Genomic DNA, 20,271 nt, shown 5'->3' with positions numbered 1-20,271 from the left:
AATATATTAAATACAAGCGTAAAATATTTATAAAAAAATTAAAAACTATTATTGTAATAGACAAACAATTATTATTTAAATAAATCAACATCTCATAAATGAGATTTGTTGTCGATAAATTGATGTCTTTGCGTCAAATTCTTATTCATTAAAATTAAAAAAAAAAAGAAAGGAACATTCATAAATATAAAAAAATCATATTAGAATTAAAGATGCTAACATGTGCACAAAGACATCACAATGTGGTACAACTTTCAAAATGTATAGTTTGTCTTCAAAACATGTGGGGTTAATATTTCATTCTACAATTGCAAAATTAATGTATAGTCATTTTCCAGTAAAATTAAATTTCCTTTTCATAATTCAAATCAATAAACAACAACCGACCTTAGCTCAGTTGGTAGAGCGGAGGACTGTAGTGGGTTCATAGCAATCCTTAGGTCGCTGGTTCGAATCCGGCAGGTCGGATCTCTTTTTTATAACTTATCTTTTTTCTTTTTCTTTTTTTTCACTTTCACCTCATTTGAGCTGAAGTGAAGCTGGCAAACTATGGAGAAAATTTTCAATTCAAATTGAGTTTGATCAAAGTTAAATAAATCATATAGTAAGTAAAATATATTTGTGGTGTGATAGTTTGATAGATATACAAATCAAGAAATGATGAATCAAGTGTATTATACTTACGTTATTATTAATTTAATTCGACTCAACCTGATTTCCGTAAAAATTTTCCACCATTTGAAAGGATGATTTTGGTACTCTACTCATCACTCATAACTTTGAAATGGACAATCAAGAAAACTCAAATGGAAGTGGAAAAAGAGAAACAATCACATTTCCGGAAATCCTCCAGAAGAAATCTACAGTTTCACCACACTCACACACACGTGCAATCCACAACCCTCACTACAACAAACACAAATGAAGGGAAAAATTGAGAATACAAGTCCCATTGCAAAGAAGATGCTACTATATCTTGTCCTTTGCAGCAGAGTGATATCGAGAACCACTTCTTGTCCTCTGCCTGCTACTCTTCTGTGCAGCACTGCCGCTGCTTCTCCGCACACTAGGAGACGACGAACTTCCTTGGTTTACCCTCTTCACTGCTTTTCTTCTACTAATCCGGCCACTACTGCTACTCCCCAGTACAGCTTTAGCAATAGCATTTCCACCTATCTCTCGCGCTTTCTGAGGATTTACAGGCTGCTTATTCAGGAAAGCTAGCTTTGGGAGAAGACTGCATATCGTTTTACGCAGCTGGTCGTCGCTGATGTTGCTTAGAATTGGATTGCCCAACAGGTTTAGAGCTAGTAGAGAATTATAGTTGGCTACCAGTTGGCCAAGTGCTTTCGTTGTGGTTATCTTGTTAAAGCTCAGGTCCAAGACAGTCAGCTTCAGAAGCCTATGGAGTCCTTCAACATAACTTATCTTGTTACCAGAAAGATAGAGTTCTTTAACGAGTGTACTGTTGGACAACCCTGATAAAAGTCAAAGACGAAGGTTTAGTGTTTCTAGCATTTGTTATGCCGAAGATAGCAAATCAGGTTGCTCCAGATTTTTACCTTGGCCAATTCGGCATATCCGGTTGTAGCTGAGGTCGAGCACCCGCAGTCTAGTCAACTCTCTAAGCCCTTCAATGGTGCTTATCTTGTTCCTGGATAAGTTAAGAACATGGAGACCCTTTGGCAAAGATCCTGGAGTTATATGAACTGCAATTGAAGAGGGTTAGATTATTAACCAACAGAACGAATTAATACAAGTCCATTTATTATCATTAACTGGTAGGATTTTGTTGGCGTACCTATGAGATTGCCAGACAAATTGACAGATCGGAGGCTAGAAAAATGAGATATGGGAGGTATAACTTTCAGTCCGATGCCTGTTATATGAGCAACAGTTGAAGAAGCATTCAAGGATTGTATAACACTATTGGCATGTGAAATATCCTCCGGCATGTTCATAGCAGGATGTCGAGTTGAATGAAAAGAGCCCCTTGCTGATGATGTTCCATTCTCGGGAGAGGGTGGAAAGATGACACCATCTTCTGTCTGATCATCATTTCCAATCTGAAACGACGGCTGCTCTGAAACTTCTTTCACCCACTCATCTACTCTTGCCAAAGGAGAAGACTCTGTAGGAAATGCAACCCACTGATTTTGAGGCCACATCCCAGAAAATCCATAAAGTCCGTCCCAGCGCTGGGTGTTTATGTCACTGTTGCCAATGTCAATGAACTCTCCAATGAATGAGGTAGGCGACTCCGACTTGCTCAACTCCACAGCTGGTCTTGGCTCCACAGTATCTGAACAGTATCCACCTTGCTGGTTAGGAGCAGGCTTCATTGCAACTGGCTGTGTTTTTACAGGACCTGTTCTATGCAGATTCCTGTGGCTCCACAGCAACAATTTCCACCACAGTCTTCTGCTACCAGAGGGAAGTATTTGACTGGAAGAGTGCTTCTTCAATATCACTTTGTCGGCACTGCGATTTGTCATAACAGACACAGGACTTGTGGCATCCCGCACAAAGACTTCCTTTCTGTACCTGTCAGCTAATCTTTGCACTTTCTCAGATGGAGGCAGGTGTTCAACAAGCTCGTGACACATACTTCTGATTGCCAAATCAGAGCACGATCTTTTGAGTTTTGGCGAGGCCCAAAATTCTAATTTCCCAATGCCGGGATCACTAACATGCCCATTTATATCCGTATCCACGCCTTCCTCAGTATCATTTGTTTGTATCTTATCGTGATTCATATGCAGGGAGCAGAAAATGTCAACTGATCCACATTCTTCTTCATTCGAGTTCTCAACACGGGCTTGTAAATCAAAATCAGAATTATCCCTCTTCATGGACAAAGTTTCGTCATGCTCATCCCCACCTTCATAATCTGCCTCTCCAGCATCACTTGCAACTGGAATACCATGATTTACAACCTTGACCTTGCACATAGAACTTCCGGGAATAGAGAAAGGAACCGGAACACTAAAAGAACTTGACGTCAACTCAGTCGTTTCCGAACAATTCTTAAGATGCTCAAGCTTTACATGAAGAGTTTTGTCATCCTTGTTATTTTCAGAAGGTGAAATAGCACTGCTTTCCACCTACAAGCAAACACGCAAACGAACAATTTCAGCATAAACCAAGAGCAAGAGGAAGCAAACAAGAAGAAAAATATAGATTGAGATATCAAAACAACATAATCTTTAAGACAAACTCAGAAAAAGAACAGATTCATTGAAACACACTCACCTTATCTTTCTTTTTCCTCCAGGAAGAACCAAAGCAATTAAAAGCCCCCATCCTCATATCTTCAGAGAGAAGATTTAAGTGTTATCAATCCCAATCAAAATTCTCACATCTCTGACAAGAGAGCTTTCAGCAATCCAATCTCCAAATACCAGAGTTCACATTGGATCAAACATTAGCCATAATCAATGGGCAGCTGCCAAAGCAGTGAAAGATGCCATTTTGATGAATATGAAAACCAAACAGAACAAACGAGCTGCAATCTCTGAAGCCCACCTCTCCTTGTTCTACTAACCCAATGCAAGCAGCAACAAAATTCAAGCATACAAGTCCAGGCCAGAGTGATAAACTCAGCAGCTCAGTTCCTCATCCTCCCCAACTCCATCCCTGTAAAACCCACAAATCATACTCCATCAGAAACCCATTTCAACAAGACTGACCCATTTCAACAAGACTGCGGTATACGATCACATCAAACAGCCAAATCCTTGGGATTTCACTGAGTCGAGAACCAATCTTTATTCAACAAACCGACAGATAGATTAAAGAACACAACGACACACACACACCCCACAATCTCAAGTTCTTGATATAGAAAACCCACGAAAGCTTCAACACTACGCCAGTAAACAACACCACTCCTTGGACCACAAACAGTGATGATCGAAAGGCATATTTACCAGCAACAACCGAACGGGGTTGATGAGAATTATTGCGTCCTTTTCACCTGCTCCTTTCTCTTCTGGCCACAAGCAGATGGATCTTTTGTGCGTTCTACGGTGTAAAGTGTGCGAAGAGTCCAGCAGGTAGAAGACTTCTTATTCGTGTGGGAATGGGTTGAGGTGGAAGAGACTAGAAAACTACATTCCGCGTACTCTACGCGGATCAATCCTCCTTAACTCCCAACTCTCATCGTACTTTATGTTCAATTTAAAACATACACCACAAAGAATTTGTGCCACCTCAGTATTTTTGCATTTCTTTTTCTTGGTGCATTATTAGGAAAATTATTTAAAAATTTAATTTATACCAGTGGTTATAACATGCGGTTCTCGAGAAACCCAATCAGTGCCCACCCTTCGTTCTCTTTTTTTTAAATTTGATATAATTATAAGTAATTTTTTTTAAGTTTGAAAAATTATATTTAGTGTCTTTAAGATTTGCTCCTATCTAGCAAATAATTCATTTGCTAATTAAAATTCATTGAATTTATTGATATTAATAAAAAAATAATATTTACCTTTAATTGACTTATAACATGTCAAACAAATTTTTTTTTGACTAAATTACCCTTGTAAACTTAGAGATATATCTCCTTACATATATTAAGGTATGAAGATGTATAAGAGTAATTTGGTTACAATAAAATTTATTTGACATGCAATAAATTAATAATAAATCGATTAGGGATAAATATGAGTTTTTATTCGACTTTTTGTTAATATGATCAAATTTTGTGAATTTTGACTAACAAAATGACTTATTTATTAGAAAAAAACAAACATGAGGGGTATTAGATAATTTTTTAAATTACATAGAATTTTACGTGTAGTATTACCAAACTTAAAGGGAGGAAACTGAAATTATCCTAAAAAGAAAAATGGGGTAAACTGAGAGAAAAAAAATAAATGATAATTATGAATTTATTAAAAATATGAAAATTTGTAAGAAAAAAAAATAAAAAATGCGAGAGAGAACCATGGGGTTGTGGTTGGAGAGGACAAAAATTATAATTATGAAATTATTAAAAATTTTAAAATTATAATTTTGAAAAGAAAATATAAATGAAAGAATAAATGTTTAATTGAGTTTTCAAAAATTAATGCCATAAAAGTATTTTTTTCTATAATAATATAAATTACAAGATATTATTAATAATTAGTTGATTGATTTGACATAAAAAAAACTACGGGCTCAGTACACAAATTTCGTTTGTCCCCATTGTAATAATTAAAGAAAAGATAGAATTATATAAATATTTTCTACATTTAAGTTTAATTATATGATAAAATTATATTGATATTTTTAAAAATTATATCCAATTATATCAACACCCTCTCTCCTTACTAAAATTATAAATACATTATTTGAGATTATAATCTATATTTTATTATAATAGAAAAACGCCTATTTGATGTCTTAATATTTTTGGTCTGTCCTTTTTTTTAATTTAAATTATTTACAATTTTTTTCCTTTTCTCAACCTCCAACTCTCTTTCTCTCTTCCCTCGCCATTCTCTCAATAATTTCCCACAACTTTTATTATTTTATTATTTTTTATTTATTTAACTAATATATCTTTATATTAAAAAAAATAACAATTATCCATACTATATAAAAAAAAGATTTTTTTCTTTCACAATCGGCGTTTATGATGCTGCAACACCAATTTTATTATAATACCTCTAAGTTGATTTTCTTTTTCTTTTTCAGAAATATAATGTATATTTTTTTATTCATAGTATATTTTAAAATTTAAAATATTATTTATTATATACATGATGGAACAATGTGCTACGGTGACTAGTTATAATTATAAGTATACCTTCTATTCAATTATCAAAATTTACATAAACACCCCATAAGGGTGTATCTGTAGTTTTATAAAAGATAGTGACTATTGTGTAATTAGTTTTAACTTCGGAAGTTGTCTATGTAATTTATCTTAATAATACAAACACCAATATCATTTATAACGGAATGTATTCGTGGTTTTATAAAAGACATGAAATATTGTGAATTTAGATATAACTTTAGGGATATTGATTTAATTCATCCTCGATTATACAAATACCTCATGTGATTTATATAATTACAATCACCCCCCTCTTGCTTGAGTGATCTGTGTAGTGTACTAGATTATTCCATCTCCTACGATGAAAACAAAATAAATCCAGGAAACATTGATGGGACAGAAGCTTGGACTATAATTTTATTGCCAACTGGTGAATTGATGTGTTTTGGGATTTATATGATGATGCAATATTTTATTTATTAATAAGCGATGATTATACTGTCATCGATGAATGTAATTATATATAAATTTTTTTATTATTTTAAAAAATATATTTAATATTTTTAATATTAGAATTTTTATTTGATAAATAGATTTATTAATTAATCAAAATTTATTGAAATTACTGATGTTATAAAAAAAATTGAATGAAAATTCATATTTATCCCTAATTGATTTATTAAGGATCAAATATTTTTTTTTACCAAACTACCCTTATACATCTTTACATGTTAATGCATGTGATGAGGTATGCCTTCATTTTTATAAAAGTAGTTTAATCATACTGCAATAAGTCATTAATAAATCAACTGGGGTAAGTACGAATTTTCATTTAATTTTTTTGCTAGTATCAGCGAGTTCAGTTATTCTGATTGATTAAAAAATCTATTTATTATACGGAAACAAATGTTAGAGATATTAAATTATACATAATTATATGATATATCAAGAAAAAGAGGGTGTAATCATTCTTATTTTAAATTTATGTGATTTGATTTAATCATGTGGCCTAAGTTCACAGGTTGTCTCCAATCAAATCTGTCTTAGACACGACGTGATCTAAAGTGGACACATCCAAACTTTTAAGGTTGCAATTTCTTATAATTTTATCCCATTCTATTTCAGTGTAATTTGGGTAAGAATTCTCCGTCCGTTGTCCAGCTTGTTGGGCCGACTGCCCCACCTTTTCTAAGCTACCCTTCCTCCTTCAAATCCACTCAATCTGGTTTTCTTTTGGGCTTTTCTCACAATATTTGGCATTAGAATATTAAAAAAAATATTATTTTTATGTATCTATCTACTGTTATAAAAACTTGATTAACTTATTCAATTTTGAAATTTTACATTAATTAATAAGCTATTTTTTTTAATGTGGTTTGTTTGCTATTTATAATTAATATATTTTTAAGTGTGGAAAACTATCTATACTATTACAAAACAAAAACAAACCCTTTCTTCGTATCATTTTCTTAATATTCAAATTTATTATTTAATTCAATTCATTTGTTAAAAGAAATAGTCGAAACAATAATTTCAATATTTTTAAATTTTAATATACTCTTAATTACTCAAATTTTTAAAATAGTAATACCGAATATTATCATTTAATTTCAGTACTAACGGAAACTGCATGCTGTGACAATTAATTTAATATATACATATAAGAATTATGTATCACGATAATTAATTTATTAATTAATAAAAATGATTCATTACACCATTTAATACATTTGAGTCTGAAAATGCATAAATATTTTCAGATCCGAATATGATGCACATTATTTAATAATATGATTAACTCTATTAATGTAAGTAGTGAGGCATTTATATATGGCATAATGGAAATATGATAAGACATGAATTGTTCATCATTCTATCTCGGCAGGTGATAAAATTGTTTAATATTGTTATATGTGTGGGATGTTGCCTGCTCTATAGTATATGTTGTTGTCTACTGTAATAATAAGTGTTGTTGAGTATAATATGATTATTATAATAATTTTTATTAGATATTGATGATGTCAACAGAAATAATTGGAATTGTAATCGATTTATTCAAAAAAAAAAAAAATCTCCGACATATTTGATTGATTTGTCCTAGACGAAATTTTTGTTTTTTACTTAGTAAATCGATTACAGTTATATAGATATTAATAAATTAATTATAAATATAAATATGAATTAATTAATAAGTATTATTAGAATATGTGCTAGTGTGGATTCCATAATCTCTTCTTTTGACCAAATTCTATCTAAAAACTCAATGAATAAATATTTCAGAGTAGTGGAAACTTAACTACCGGCAATTTCTCATTACCCCCAGATTGAAAAACCCCAAACCACCTCAGCATGGGCACCACCGCCCCCGCCGCAGACGGTGGCTCGCTCCAATTGGAATCAATCCCCATCGTGGATCTCCGGCTACTCTCTCACTCGGAACTCTATTCTCTCTCCCTCTGCTCTTCCTCCGCCTTCGACCCCCGCCGCTGCCACCATGTCGTCATTCCCAAGATTGATCGCTCCGTCTTCAACGTCTCCGCCGCCTCCCGCAAACAGACTTATTCCCGCCTCCGCCTCGCCCCTCCCTCGACGCCCACCCCTCACCGCCGCCCAACCTCCACCACCCTTGCTAACATTACTAAAAGTAATTTTGAGCGGGAAAATGGTGAGAACTGCCGTATGGTTACTCTGCTCAAGCAATTATTTGTGGCCGACGTTGATCCTGGAGAATTGGTCCCATTTAAAATAGACCACTCAGATTCCCTCCTTCCCCGACGATTGTTGCCGTTGCGCTCGTCCTCGACCACCGATGTGGGCCTCGCAGGCCGTAAACGGATGGGAAGCGAACCGGATGTTAACTGAATGAATTCATTGTCGGCCAATCATGAGATTGATTCTTGTTGACGGCGTGCGTGAGAATTTGGAGCCAAGGATAGAGAATGTGTGTCTAGTACAAGAATTCCAGGCCAGTTCAATGTGTTGTAAGATGCTTGTACACGGATCCAATTTCTGTCCCTAACCATGTTGTATCCTCTATTCCATTCAATTTATGCACGCCGGTTATATAAAAAAGAAAAAAATCTAAATAAATACACTGTATTGTTTTTATACATGTGGTGCATATGTTAATTGAAATAAAAGACGAAATATAATTTACAACACAAAATTTAATCTGATCCGTACATTACAGTCAACGATTGTCTTTTCCTTTTCATTTTCCCTTTTAATTTCTTCATTATTAACAATATGAGTCGACGGGGCGTGACGTAGAATTGTTTATTTAAGAAAAAAAAGAAAAAAATAAATAAGATTCGGCAAAGATAAGCAGAATGGTTTGATGAATATTGATAGGTAGTCTAATTAGTATCTTGTTTTCTTTTTATTTAATGTGAATATATTGACTGATTTAGAATTATTACTATATTGAGTTAATATTTGAATTTAAATGAATTGAGGTAGCAATTAATTACGTAACAAAGAAGATTATACATTTAATAATTTCTTTAACTGCTTATCTATAATTCAAAGCACTATACATTGATTTATTACTTAATAGCAATATAACATGTGTGTAATTCTGATTAAGTGTCATAAGAAAGAGGTTGATGTTCTTGCACAACTGGGAATGACAATTGGTTCGTGTTCATCGGGTTTGGGTTTGGAATTGGGCTTTGATTTTATGAATTTGATCAGATTCCGGATAGGTTACATACGTAGGTATAATATAATAATTAAATGTAAAACTCGAAAGTCAAATAGTTTGAATAAAGAGAAGATATGTTGATTGAAATTTATGCAAAATTTTATTTGGTATCAATTATTTTTATTTTAGTATTTAAGGGTAAAATTATCATTATATAAATAAAAATCAATTGGGTATCGAAATGATAGTAATGGTAAAATTTGGGTACTAATTGAGCCATTATAATTACTCAAATATTAAAATGACACCAATGATGCATTTTACTTATATTTATAATTACATGTATTTTTTTTAATCTTTACTTAATACATTTATATTTAAACTAAATTATATTTTTAATATTATAATATCTTATTAAACATTTATGAACAATAATTTCATCTTTTAATAAAGTTTATATTAGTTAATTAAAAAATACTAGGATTTTGAGGGTTAGAACCATCAGATTCGAAGTGGGGCGGGTCAATGAAGAATTTGAGGTGCAGAATCATTTGAATTCATTTTTAATCCAATTTATATAATTAAAGGGATAAACTCTTTTGAAATTTGATGTAATTATATATAAATTTTTTATAACTTAAAAATTTTCATCTAATAAATAAATTTATTTGTTAGTCAAAATTATCGAATTTGATTATATTAATAAAATAATTGAATAAAAATCTATATTTATCGTAAATTGACTGACTTATTACAAGTCAAATAAATATTTTTCTAATCAAATTACCTTTATACATATTCATACACTAATGTATGTGAGGAATTATGTTTTCAGTCTTATAAGGATAGTTTTGTTATAAAAGATTTATTTGACATACAATAAGTCAGAAATAAGTCAATTGGGGTCAAATATAGATTTTTCATTAATTTTTTTTTTTAATATCAACAAATGAAATGAATGACTAACATATGGATCTATTTGTAAAACGTAATCAAATGTTGGGGCTTCTTGAATCATATGAAATTTATGTACAATTATATCAAAATTGGGCGGGGGGGGGGATTGTAATTTATCAATAAATTTAGTGAATAACTAATGAATGAATCTATTTTTTAGATAAAAATAAATATTAGAGGTGTTAAATATAATTTTTTAAATTACACAAAAAAAATTGTGTGTAATTATATTAAATTACAAGGGAAAGCGTCATAATTATTCCTAATTTAAATACTACCTAAGAAGATGAATAAAAAATGTGCAATTTTGAAATTATTATTATTATTATTTTTATGGGACAATTTTGAAACCAGTTGAATAAAGTTATGGAATCGAGCTTCGGGCCCATTAATATGATGCTATTGTGCAATTTTTAAAAACTATGGTGTTAATTTTGCAATATTCCTATAATATGGTGTAAAAGAAAAGGCAATTCTCCCGTTTTTGCATTTTTCTACGACAAAAAATAAAAAAAGAAAAGGAGAAGAGGGGAAAGATCCTACGAAGATGAGAATGACCCACGGCTCAATGCTAAAATGAGCTGCGCTCCCTCTTCACCCCCTTCGATCTTCCTTCATCGCTGATTTGGATCCCAATTTCTTCAATTTCAGAGAACGGAAAATGGCAGTCGTCCACGGAGCTGGGTTGGTGCTCTTTCTCCTTCTGGGGGGGCTAACGTGCGCCTACACCGTTAGGGTTCCGTTGGTCTGCCCGGTAAACTCCGTCAAAGACTTTATCTTTGCTTCGCAGGACGATATGTGCTCCTTGGGCGAGGCGGAGTTTGCGTACACCACTGGTGTAACTGAGGTATTCTATTTTTAGGTCTTTCTGATTTGCTCTGTTTACTGCTGCAAATTTGTTTGGATTTTTTCTTCTTCTGCTTTGATTTTTGGTTTCCTCAGTTGTTGTGATGGTGGGTTTACTTGATCTGGCTGAGAATCAATTCGAATGACTTTTTTCCTTTATATATCTGTCTTCTTCCTTTTTTTCTTTTTTGGTTTTGTGGCGGTGGGGGGATTATTGCAAAATGGGATGATTTACCGAAAATTGTGTAGGTGTGGTGATGGGTTTTTACGTACGTTAAGAAAAACTTAAGTTATTGTTAAAGTTTTAAGCTTTAGTGGAAATTTTGTTTGACCAATTGATTTCATCTCTTGGGGGTAAACGGTTCTGCAGATTATTATATCGGGCGAGGAAATCACTTCCTGAAATTTGGTAATCTAGATTTTCGCTCTGGGGAAAGTAAATTGAAAACGGTGTCAGGAGTTGGACAATATAATTTATTTCTTTCTGGTACAGGGGTTTATTTGTTACATCACTTCTAGAACGCAATCGCTACACACCAGTGACTGTGTGGCGCACCACAGTTGGAATTTCCTGGAATTGCTCTCTTACCTAGTCTGTCAGCACTTCATGCGAGTTGGATGTTTATTCCCTGGAAATAGGAAATTTATTTCCTTATGATGCAATGTTTTCACACCTCTGACGCACCACATGGTTGGGATTTCCTGCAATTGCAAACCTTATAAGTTACTTGTGCTCTCACCTTAGTCTGTCAGCACTTCAGGCCAGTTGGATGTTTATTCCTAGAAAGTGGAAATCCATTACTTTATGAATTCCAGGGTCCTGTTGATTCTTCTCTGAGGATAGCCCGTTCACTACAACCTAAAACCACACAAACTTATCTCCACCATCTACCACTATCATGTTTGCCATGTCATTTTCATACTTATCTCCTCTATGTTTCTCCTGACACAGAGAGACGTGCAAATGCTCATGTAACAATGCGGCTTCTTTTGCACGCTCACACAATTTTGAGTCTCACCATAAAGCTCTATTGTCCATGGCCATATTTGCAACCCAGCCCACCCAACATTTTGTTCTTAAGTTCTTAACCCTTTTGTCATTCTCATCACATTTTATTTTTGTTGTGTTTACTGATTGTCTTTATGTATTATCTGGAGCTCCCCATCACTACTTGTCAATGTAGGTGGAACCTTTTCTTTTCTTTATTGACTGTGATTGTATTATACTATAGTTGAACGTTTAGATTTTTAGGTTGATGCTTTCATATCTTTGACTTTCTTGTTGAGATTATGAAAGTTGGTCTAGTATTTTTGGGTTCGCTGGTGCTTTGAGAATGAACCTTAGGTTTTCATGATGCTATGAAGATCTGTAGATGGAAGAGAAGAATGGGTATGGTGACTGTATGGCTTGCTTGTATTTCTATATCCTCCACCCTAGTCAAACAAAGGAATGTAGAATACTAGTAAGAATGTATTCCAGTTTCTTCTAGACATCTCTTTTGTTTTGGGGATGGAGGAAATGCTAATATCATCTTTGTGTTAACACAATTGGCTTATTGAGTTAGAAGCGCACATTGTACTTCTTATTTCTTATGAAGGATTTGTGCTAATGATAAATTTCATTTGTAGGGGAATGAAATCACATTGCAAAAGGCACTGAACATCATTCACAAAAATGAACATGCTTATGTTGCTCTTCTCTTCTATTCATCTTGGTGTCCTTTCTCTGGACCATTTAGACCAAGCTTCTCCATGTTATCTTCCATTTTCCCTTATGTTCCTCATTTTGCAATTGAAGAATCAGCTGTAAGGCCAAGGTTGGCATCCCAATACCTCCAGTTCTATGCTATGTTTACATTATTGTATTATCAATTGGAATTAACATTAACTGCATATTTTCAGCATTCTATCAAAGTATGGAGTTCATGGATTTCCTACTTTGATTCTTCTAAACTCCACCATGCGCATGCGCTATCAGGGGTCTCGCACTCTAGATTCTCTCATCTCTTTCTATGGTGAATTTACTGGTAAGATTGCAAAATACTTCTAGTTTTCAATAATAGTTCATTAGTTTTTTTGGCATTAAAGATTACTCTTAGTTGTTTATCATTGTTTTCGTGCTAAAGCTGATCCAAGTCTGGATTGACTGCTACTAGTGCTTTAGATTTTAGTGGTCTGTTCTAAGAAAAAATGTCATTGTTCCTGGTATGTGTTTCTTGACTTAATCAGAAAGTCAACCTGCTTTGCAGTCATTGTACTTGATGGTGATTTGTGTTTTATTCTTAGAGTTCTACGATTGGCTCACATGTGGTGATCTATCTCTACTTTTTCCAAGTAAGCTTTATCTATCTCAATGTTCCGCCTCAATATTAGATGGATAAATCAAAATGAAAGGGTATAGAAAATGACCATGAATCAAACAACAGTGTCCCTGAATCATGTCAACAACTCGGAAGCCCTGCGGAAAGGTTGATTGTGTAAAACTTGCAAGCGCACCAATGGCTAATATGATCCCAATGCACAACTTTTCATTACTTCGGTTGAATTTATGCTTAGCAACCTACTCTTTTATTTCAGGCATAAAACCACTGGCTCATGGAGGGTCTTTTGACAAGACTGGATGTTCCGGATATGACGAAAACCATGAAAGTTACCAGGAAAGCTGTCCATTTCCTTGGGCTAGATCTCCAGAGAATTTGTTTCAGCAGGAAACTTATTTGGCTCTTGCAACTATTTTTGTGATTTTGAGATTGCTGCACTTTGCTTTCCCAACAATAAGAAGATGCACTCGGTTAGCTTGGAGGAGGTACACTATAAATGTGAGTCTAAGTAGTTTGTGGGAGCATCCTGTGGTCTACCTTAAACAAGTCATACAATTATTCAATTCTCTCAAGGAGCCATGCAAGCGAAGCAATTTGCAGGAAGGAGCAAAAAATGCCAAGGCATGGGCATCTAAGTCCCTCGCGACTGTTTCTTTTGGAGATGCTAGCTCAAGCCGCGACGCCTCAGTAAGTTGTGCCCGCTGATAATTTATATAGACATGCTTCTCGTTTCCTCCTATCCTGCTTGATGTCAGCTACCAGGAGTCTATAAAGATTGGGAACTGAACTTGCCTGGACTGGGTAGAATTACCAAACGGTTAGTATTATGACATGTTGTCGACCATGGTGGGTGGTGATGTGATGTGTCACAATCATGATCGTATGGTCCTAACACACCCAATCCAGGTAAAATGTTTGCCAATGTTGGGAAGCATATATTCTTTCTCAAATTCTTCAACCAAGGATTAGGGTCCTGTATGAGCCCAGTATCTTATGATAGGGCACACAAATGACAAATGTGGGTGATGCAATAATAGGTTTGATTTCAATGTGATGTAGGTTAGAATTTGTTTGAGCATTCAAGAAAAGGATTAGAGTAACATGTACCTGTCAATTTGTGATTAGCTTCTAACCGGCCCGATAATCTTGAATTTTAGTTTTCCTGTGTTGTATAGTCCTCATCTTTCTTTCTTATTTCATGTGTATCGGAGTAAGATCTAAAGAGACCTTGTTTGTGGCAGTGTCTACACAAGTTCCTACTTGAAGAATGGATGTCTACTTTGTGTATTATGTTGGATCAGTAATCATATATAGGTTTTGATTCTTTGCGTCAGCCAAGCAAAGCATTGTTCTGCTCCATTGGATTTTTTCGGTGAGGAAAGTAAAAGAAAACACTTGCGAATAATATTTGGTGGTTTCTTTCTTGATAAAAAATCTGGATTGAAACAAAAAGTAAATAAAAGCTTTCTTTATTAATAATGTTGTATGGATTATTCATTTTACCTACTCTCGATTTTTTTCTTTTTACATTTTAAAAATAATTTTTATTTTTTTTAAAAAGCATCAGCAATGTTAAAGTAGTAATGTTTTATCTCATTGTCAAGGGGTTACATGATTGTTTTTTATTTGAAGGGGTGTTTATAATTTTTCAAACAATACGGAGTATTCGTAGTTTTATGTTTATTATTTTAAAAATAAGCTTTTTAAAGTATTTTTAAAGAGGTTATAAGCTGGTTCAAACAGCCGTTGAATTATACTTGTATTTCTTTGAATAGAATAAAGAATAATTGGTTGAGCGATTTTAACAATTATAAATAATGTAAGACCAAAAAAGAATATAAGAAATGAAAGAATAATGAGAAGTGAAGTGAAGTTGGTGGGAGGCTGCCCACTTTGTTTTATAGCCATTGAAAATGAATTTTTCTCTTTGGAATAGAATCAGTTATAATGTGTGGGGATGTCTACTTCTAATAATATACTCTACACCAATCATTGCCGCCTCACTATATGGGAGGACAAACTTGTCATTTCCCTTACTACAAATTAGAAAAATAGGTCAGTATTTTTTATTTTTTTTAAAAAATAAAATATATGTATTAATCACTCATAATATCCTATTTTGTTTTAATTCCTTTTACACATAAGACCACTTAAAACAACTAATATTTTTTAAATAATATTAAATGATACTCTTTCAACAAGTAATATGGTATTATTAACACTGCACTATTAAGTATATACGAAATGTATTTAGGTAATTATTGTTTCGTTATAATGTAATCGAAATACGAATTTGATTTTCTCTAAATTGTGTAATCCTATTATCAGATTAATTTTTTATCAATTAGATTGTTTGTATATATATATACATATATTTATTTTTTTAACTCTAATATGAAATATTTTATCAAGAAAAAGCGAAAATTGTATTATTTTGAAAAAAAAAGTAGGTTTCTTATTATATTTTTTGAATTTTAAAATTGACATGAGGAAAAAAAACCAAAAAAAGAAAGTAAATAATCAATAAACTGCAGAAACCGCATGTGTGGAACCGGATGTAGGAAGGCGACAATGATCATAAGTTGTACAATCACAGTCAAAAACATCAGACATATGACCGACAACCGAATCCAACGGCTCTCCGCTCCTTAAGGCCGGGAATCAACCGTCCATGTTTCAGAGGTTTGCTCGCGCAAACCAAGGCGGATTTTTAACAGTGCATTGTACCCAACTCGTAAAATTCATTTACCAAAAGCCGCAAAAACCAAAAAAGTCTTCTTTCTGTAGAGAGAGAATTGAAAAAGAAGAGAGAGAGAGAGAATCGGTGAATATAATCATATAAAGTCGTAGACTCAATACAGTGAGAGAGACACAGAGGGGAACAGAGACAGAGAGAGAGAGAGATGGAGAAAGAGAGAGAGCAGCTGGTTTACTTAGCCAGGCTTGCAGAGCAGGCTGAGAGATACGATGGTAGTTTTTCTCTCTTTGTTTTTTTTTTCCTTTTCAAATTATTTTCTTGATGTATGTACTTATGGTGTTTTTTTCTTGTCAATTTTTAGAGAAATGATAAAGGTATCTGGTTGTTCTGATCAATTTTGAGCTGTTAATTCTGGGTTTGTTGTGGAGTTGAAAATAGTTATGGGTTATGGTTGATTCTTGTACTGTTTCTTAGTATGTTTAAGTCTTTGATATGTGAAGTACAGTAAAGTCAATTTTCGGATCTGCTTGTTTATGGGTTTTGCAATAGTAAGGACGATGATTATTTTTGTCTTCAGTTATAGCAAAAGGAATCTGGTAGGTTTTTTGTGGGCTTTTGGCTATTTTGAGTATGGTATGTTGGGTGAAGTCATGACTTGATTTAATGTGGTATTTGATATTTTCTTAGGCAACAATTTAGGGGCTTAGTCTTTAATTCACGTTTCTATTGAAAATTGGGTCTCTTTGCGGGATGTCCCTCTTGTGCTGGTGTTGCTAATTGTCGAAAGAGAATCTTTAAAGGGTGATCAGTGGTGTACTGGGAATTTCCAGTTGAATCTTGGTGGAGTGAGTGCCTTAATGTCAATTGTGGGATGAGTTCATAAGTATTTGGGACTCAAATGCAAAGTAACCTGCAACTCGAATATGAGGATGTCGGATCGGTAAGCCTTTTACTTGTGAGGATCTTGTCCATTATATAGATACGTCCTGCAATATTAAGAGGGAGTTTTGGGGGCTCAGAATTTAATTGAAGAATCCTTTTCGGTGGACAACCAAGGAAACACAAACCAGATTAAAGTAATCTGCCTAATGTAAGTGTTGTGGAATGAGACATTGGCAGTTGATGGGATGAAGCAGCTTCTCAGTTGTGAACACAATCTATTTGTTTGAATACTGAAATTTTCTCTAGAAGATGGAACAGGGTTATGATGTAAGAATTAGTCATATGTATGGAGCTTATATTTCTTCTCTGAATTGTTCATATCGAGGATTTCCACCAGTTGGTACATGTAGTATCCTGGTTTTCTAATGTTTGAATGGTTACATATGGAAATTGATCACCTTGTAGACTTGTTGCTTAGCTGACGAACTTGATGATGAAGTGTGTCCCTTGACCTTCATATATATTGGATAAAATGTAGAGAACATGAAACTCCCATTGTACAAATGGTGGTGGTTGTTTGTTCATTGTTTATGTGGTGTGTGAAGTATGAAATGAGTGTTGGGCACTATTATTCGCTTTTCTGTTGGCTTAATTGACTGTTGAAACGAAAACTTTATAGCACAGAACATTTATTTTCTTGGTGCACCTTTCTAGGATAATGGAAAATTTACTGAATCGGAGATCTAATATCGAAATTTTCTTCCAGAAATGGTTGACGCAATGAAAAAAGTAGCAAGGTTGGACGTGGAACTGACTGTTGAGGAGAGAAACTTAGTCTCGGTTGGGTACAAGAATGTAATTGGGGCTAGAAGGGCATCATGGCGGATCTTGTCGTCCATTGAGCAAAAGGAGGAGAGTAAGGGGCATGAACAGAATGTGAAGAGAATAAAGAATTATAGGCAGAGGGTCGAAGATGAGCTCACTAAGATCTGCATGGACATATTAGCAGTTATTGATGAGCACCTTCTTCCATCTTCCTCAACTGGAGAATCATCTGTTTTCTATTACAAAATGTGAGTGCCTTCACTGTTTCTCCTCCTTAATCATCTTCTTTCTCACTGCATGGTAAATGTGTGATGTTTGAATAAATGTCGGCCTGGCAGCTGGTGCAACATTATGTTATATTCTGATTTATTACAAGAACTAAGTGCTAGACATGCGGAGATACTTTATTGAAGGGTGTATTTGATGGATGATGTTGCGCTTGCATGAATAGTTCCATCAAGGATTGAGGGTTTTACTTGATAATCTGTTCTGACCACTTATATGTTGCTTTGTCAGTTGTAACTTCCGATCTTGCTTTTCCTGGTTAATAATTCTTTTCAGTAAGTTCAAATTTAATTGGATTTACTTTCACGTAACCATGCATCCACTGAGCATCCTTAGAAACATTCTAGCTAAAGTTGTATTTACCTCATTATTTTAATTCTTAGAATGGACTCTTCTTCTTGGTGATGCCTTTATCTTACCTTTAGGAAGGGAGATTATTATCGATATTTAGCTGAATTCAAAACAGGAGATGAGCGCAAAGATGTAGCAGATCAGTCCCTTAAGGCCTATGAGGTTAGTTTTGCAGCTTATATCTTTTTATGGTCAGTGTGATTGCTTCCCTGATCATTTTTTGGTATGCACATTTCCGGCTTCTCATTATCTCGATTGTACTTGGTAGTATATACTTCTCAGAATCGTCAGTCATCTTCTTCCTTTGCTTGGATAAGTTGGAGGAAGTATGTGAGTTAGGGAACTTTAATTTTACCTTGCAGGCTGCCACTAGTGCTGCTTCCACAGATCTTCCTCCTACACATCCTATCAGACTTGGATTGGCCCTTAACTTTTCAGTTTTCTACTACGAGATATTGAACTCTCCCGAGAGGTCAGTTGCACAATCTCTCCCTCTGTTTGGGCGTGTGCGGATAAGCTCGCTTAGCACGATAACTAAGGACTAGTTCTCTACACTGTAAAATCAAATATATCAATAACCAGAAAGTGCTGGATTTCTTGCTCGTGGTTCTGTAAATTCAATTATAATATTACCATGTTTTCATATTTGATATGGTATCCCGGCTCGGAATTTGCTTGTGATCATTGTTATTGTTTTCTGTTTTTGAACTGCAGCACGACATATTAATCGTTGGTTGACATATTCCGATTTTGTGCAGGGCGTGCCACCTTGCCAAACAAGCCTTTGATGAGGCTATTGCGGAACTTGATAGCCTCAATGAAGAATCCTACAAAGACAGCACTCTCATTATGCAGCTTCTTAGGGATAATCTTACTTTGTGGACCTCAGATCTTCCTGAGGAGGGAGGTATGGCCCTAGGAATGTAAAGTAACCTTGAAAACAGGGAATGCTAGAATAACGTTTGAGTTTATGCCCTTACAAGGAACTGACAGTCTCGTGGTCGAGTTCTGATTCATTCCACGATCTCGTACCTCTTGCTTTTGTATAAAGCACATGTTTGTAAATGTTCCAACCATTTGGTGCTTAGTTCTCAAACTCGTCTTTGTGTGACAGGTGAGCAATCCAAGGGCGATGAGCCTCAAGGAGAGGTAAGGATTTGATGGTGGCATTTGCAAATGCTTGACGATTTCATATTCAAAACTGTGTTTCTCCCCTTTTGCTGCCCCATTTGATACATTTCTTGCTGCTGGTGCTGGGACTTAACAGAGTTAGGGCGAGCTGCAGCGTAGAACGATGATTATTTGAAAGCGTCTGGTATGTGCAGAGGGCGCGCATGTGAAACTTGTTTGTTGTTTACATGAAAGACAAGGACTGGATCGTAATTGGTTTGTATTTTGTTCATGATGAAGCAGAGTATCTTTAAACCGTTTCGTCTTCTTTGTTTTCAATGGTAAGATGCTACGTCGATGTGATGTAGGGTCCCCAATCTTTTCTGCAAAATTGCACCCTACCTGATTGTTTTAATGTCCGTGCTAACAATGGGTCCAATACTATGTTTAAAGTAATAAAATGCACCATTTGTAGGCGTTTCACATGCAAATACACAATTACGCACGTATTTGCGCAGGATATTCATTTGGTAAAACTGAATCGAATATAATTTTCAGTTTCTGACATTGAAAAACTCTATCGCGTGTT

The 20,271-nt window shown here is 34.4% G+C and overlaps 3 protein-coding genes and 1 non-coding gene across 5 annotated transcripts; 3 read left to right on the top strand and 1 right to left on the bottom strand.

Moving 5' to 3' along the window:
* Positions 1 to 382: 382 nt before the first annotated feature.
* TRNAY-GUA (transfer RNA tyrosine (anticodon GUA)) lies at positions 383 to 468 on the top strand. The gene is given in 2 exon segments: positions 383 to 419; positions 433 to 468. It is a non-coding gene; the product is annotated as a tRNA-Tyr (tRNA).
* Positions 469 to 807: 339 nt separating this feature from the next.
* On the bottom strand, positions 808 to 4,152 carry LOC105158963 (Outer arm dynein light chain 1 protein). Its single transcript, XM_011075890.3, has 5 exons — positions 3,930 to 4,152; positions 3,253 to 3,636; positions 1,802 to 3,104; positions 1,563 to 1,709; positions 808 to 1,478 (listed from the first exon to the last, which is right to left on the bottom strand). Exons 2-5 carry the CDS (start codon positions 3,307 to 3,309, stop codon positions 970 to 972), a joined length of 2,016 nt encoding a protein of 671 aa, XP_011074192.2. The 5' UTR covers positions 3,310 to 3,636; positions 3,930 to 4,152; the 3' UTR covers positions 808 to 969.
* A 6,699-nt stretch (positions 4,153 to 10,851) lies between these two features.
* On the top strand, positions 10,852 to 14,821 carry APRL4 (APR-like 4). The gene is made up of 4 exons (XM_088878416.1): positions 10,852 to 11,211; positions 12,840 to 13,027; positions 13,113 to 13,237; positions 13,788 to 14,821. Exons 1-4 carry the CDS (start codon positions 11,026 to 11,028, stop codon positions 14,234 to 14,236), a joined length of 948 nt encoding a protein of 315 aa, XP_088734542.1. The 5' UTR covers positions 10,852 to 11,025; the 3' UTR covers positions 14,237 to 14,821.
* Positions 14,822 to 16,319: 1,498 nt separating this feature from the next.
* LOC105158962 (14-3-3 protein 7) lies at positions 16,320 to 20,045 on the top strand. 2 transcript variants are annotated; one of them, XM_011075885.3, is made up of 7 exons: positions 16,322 to 16,501; positions 17,878 to 18,184; positions 18,647 to 18,734; positions 18,935 to 19,044; positions 19,331 to 19,479; positions 19,687 to 19,721; positions 19,840 to 20,045. In XM_011075885.3, the coding sequence occupies exons 1-7, from the start codon at positions 16,435 to 16,437 to the stop codon at positions 19,843 to 19,845; spliced, it is 762 nt and encodes a 253-aa protein (XP_011074187.1). In that variant the 5' UTR covers positions 16,322 to 16,434; the 3' UTR covers positions 19,846 to 20,045. The 2 variants fall into 2 exon arrangements, with proteins under 2 accessions (XP_088734543.1, XP_011074187.1); XM_088878417.1 differs by lacking the exon at positions 19,840 to 20,045 and having other exon boundaries at positions 16,320 to 16,501; positions 19,687 to 19,748.
* The last annotated feature ends 226 nt before the right edge of the window (positions 20,046 to 20,271 follow it).

This window comes from Sesamum indicum, linkage group LG3 (genome assembly GCF_026168435.1).
Source record: "Sesamum indicum cultivar Baizhima isolate 11 linkage group LG3, ASM2616843v1, whole genome shotgun sequence".
Classification (NCBI taxonomy): Eukaryota; Viridiplantae; Streptophyta; class Magnoliopsida; order Lamiales; family Pedaliaceae; genus Sesamum; species Sesamum indicum.
Note: the sequence above shows the minus strand (reverse complement) of the source record. Positions and strands in the feature narration are given on the sequence as shown.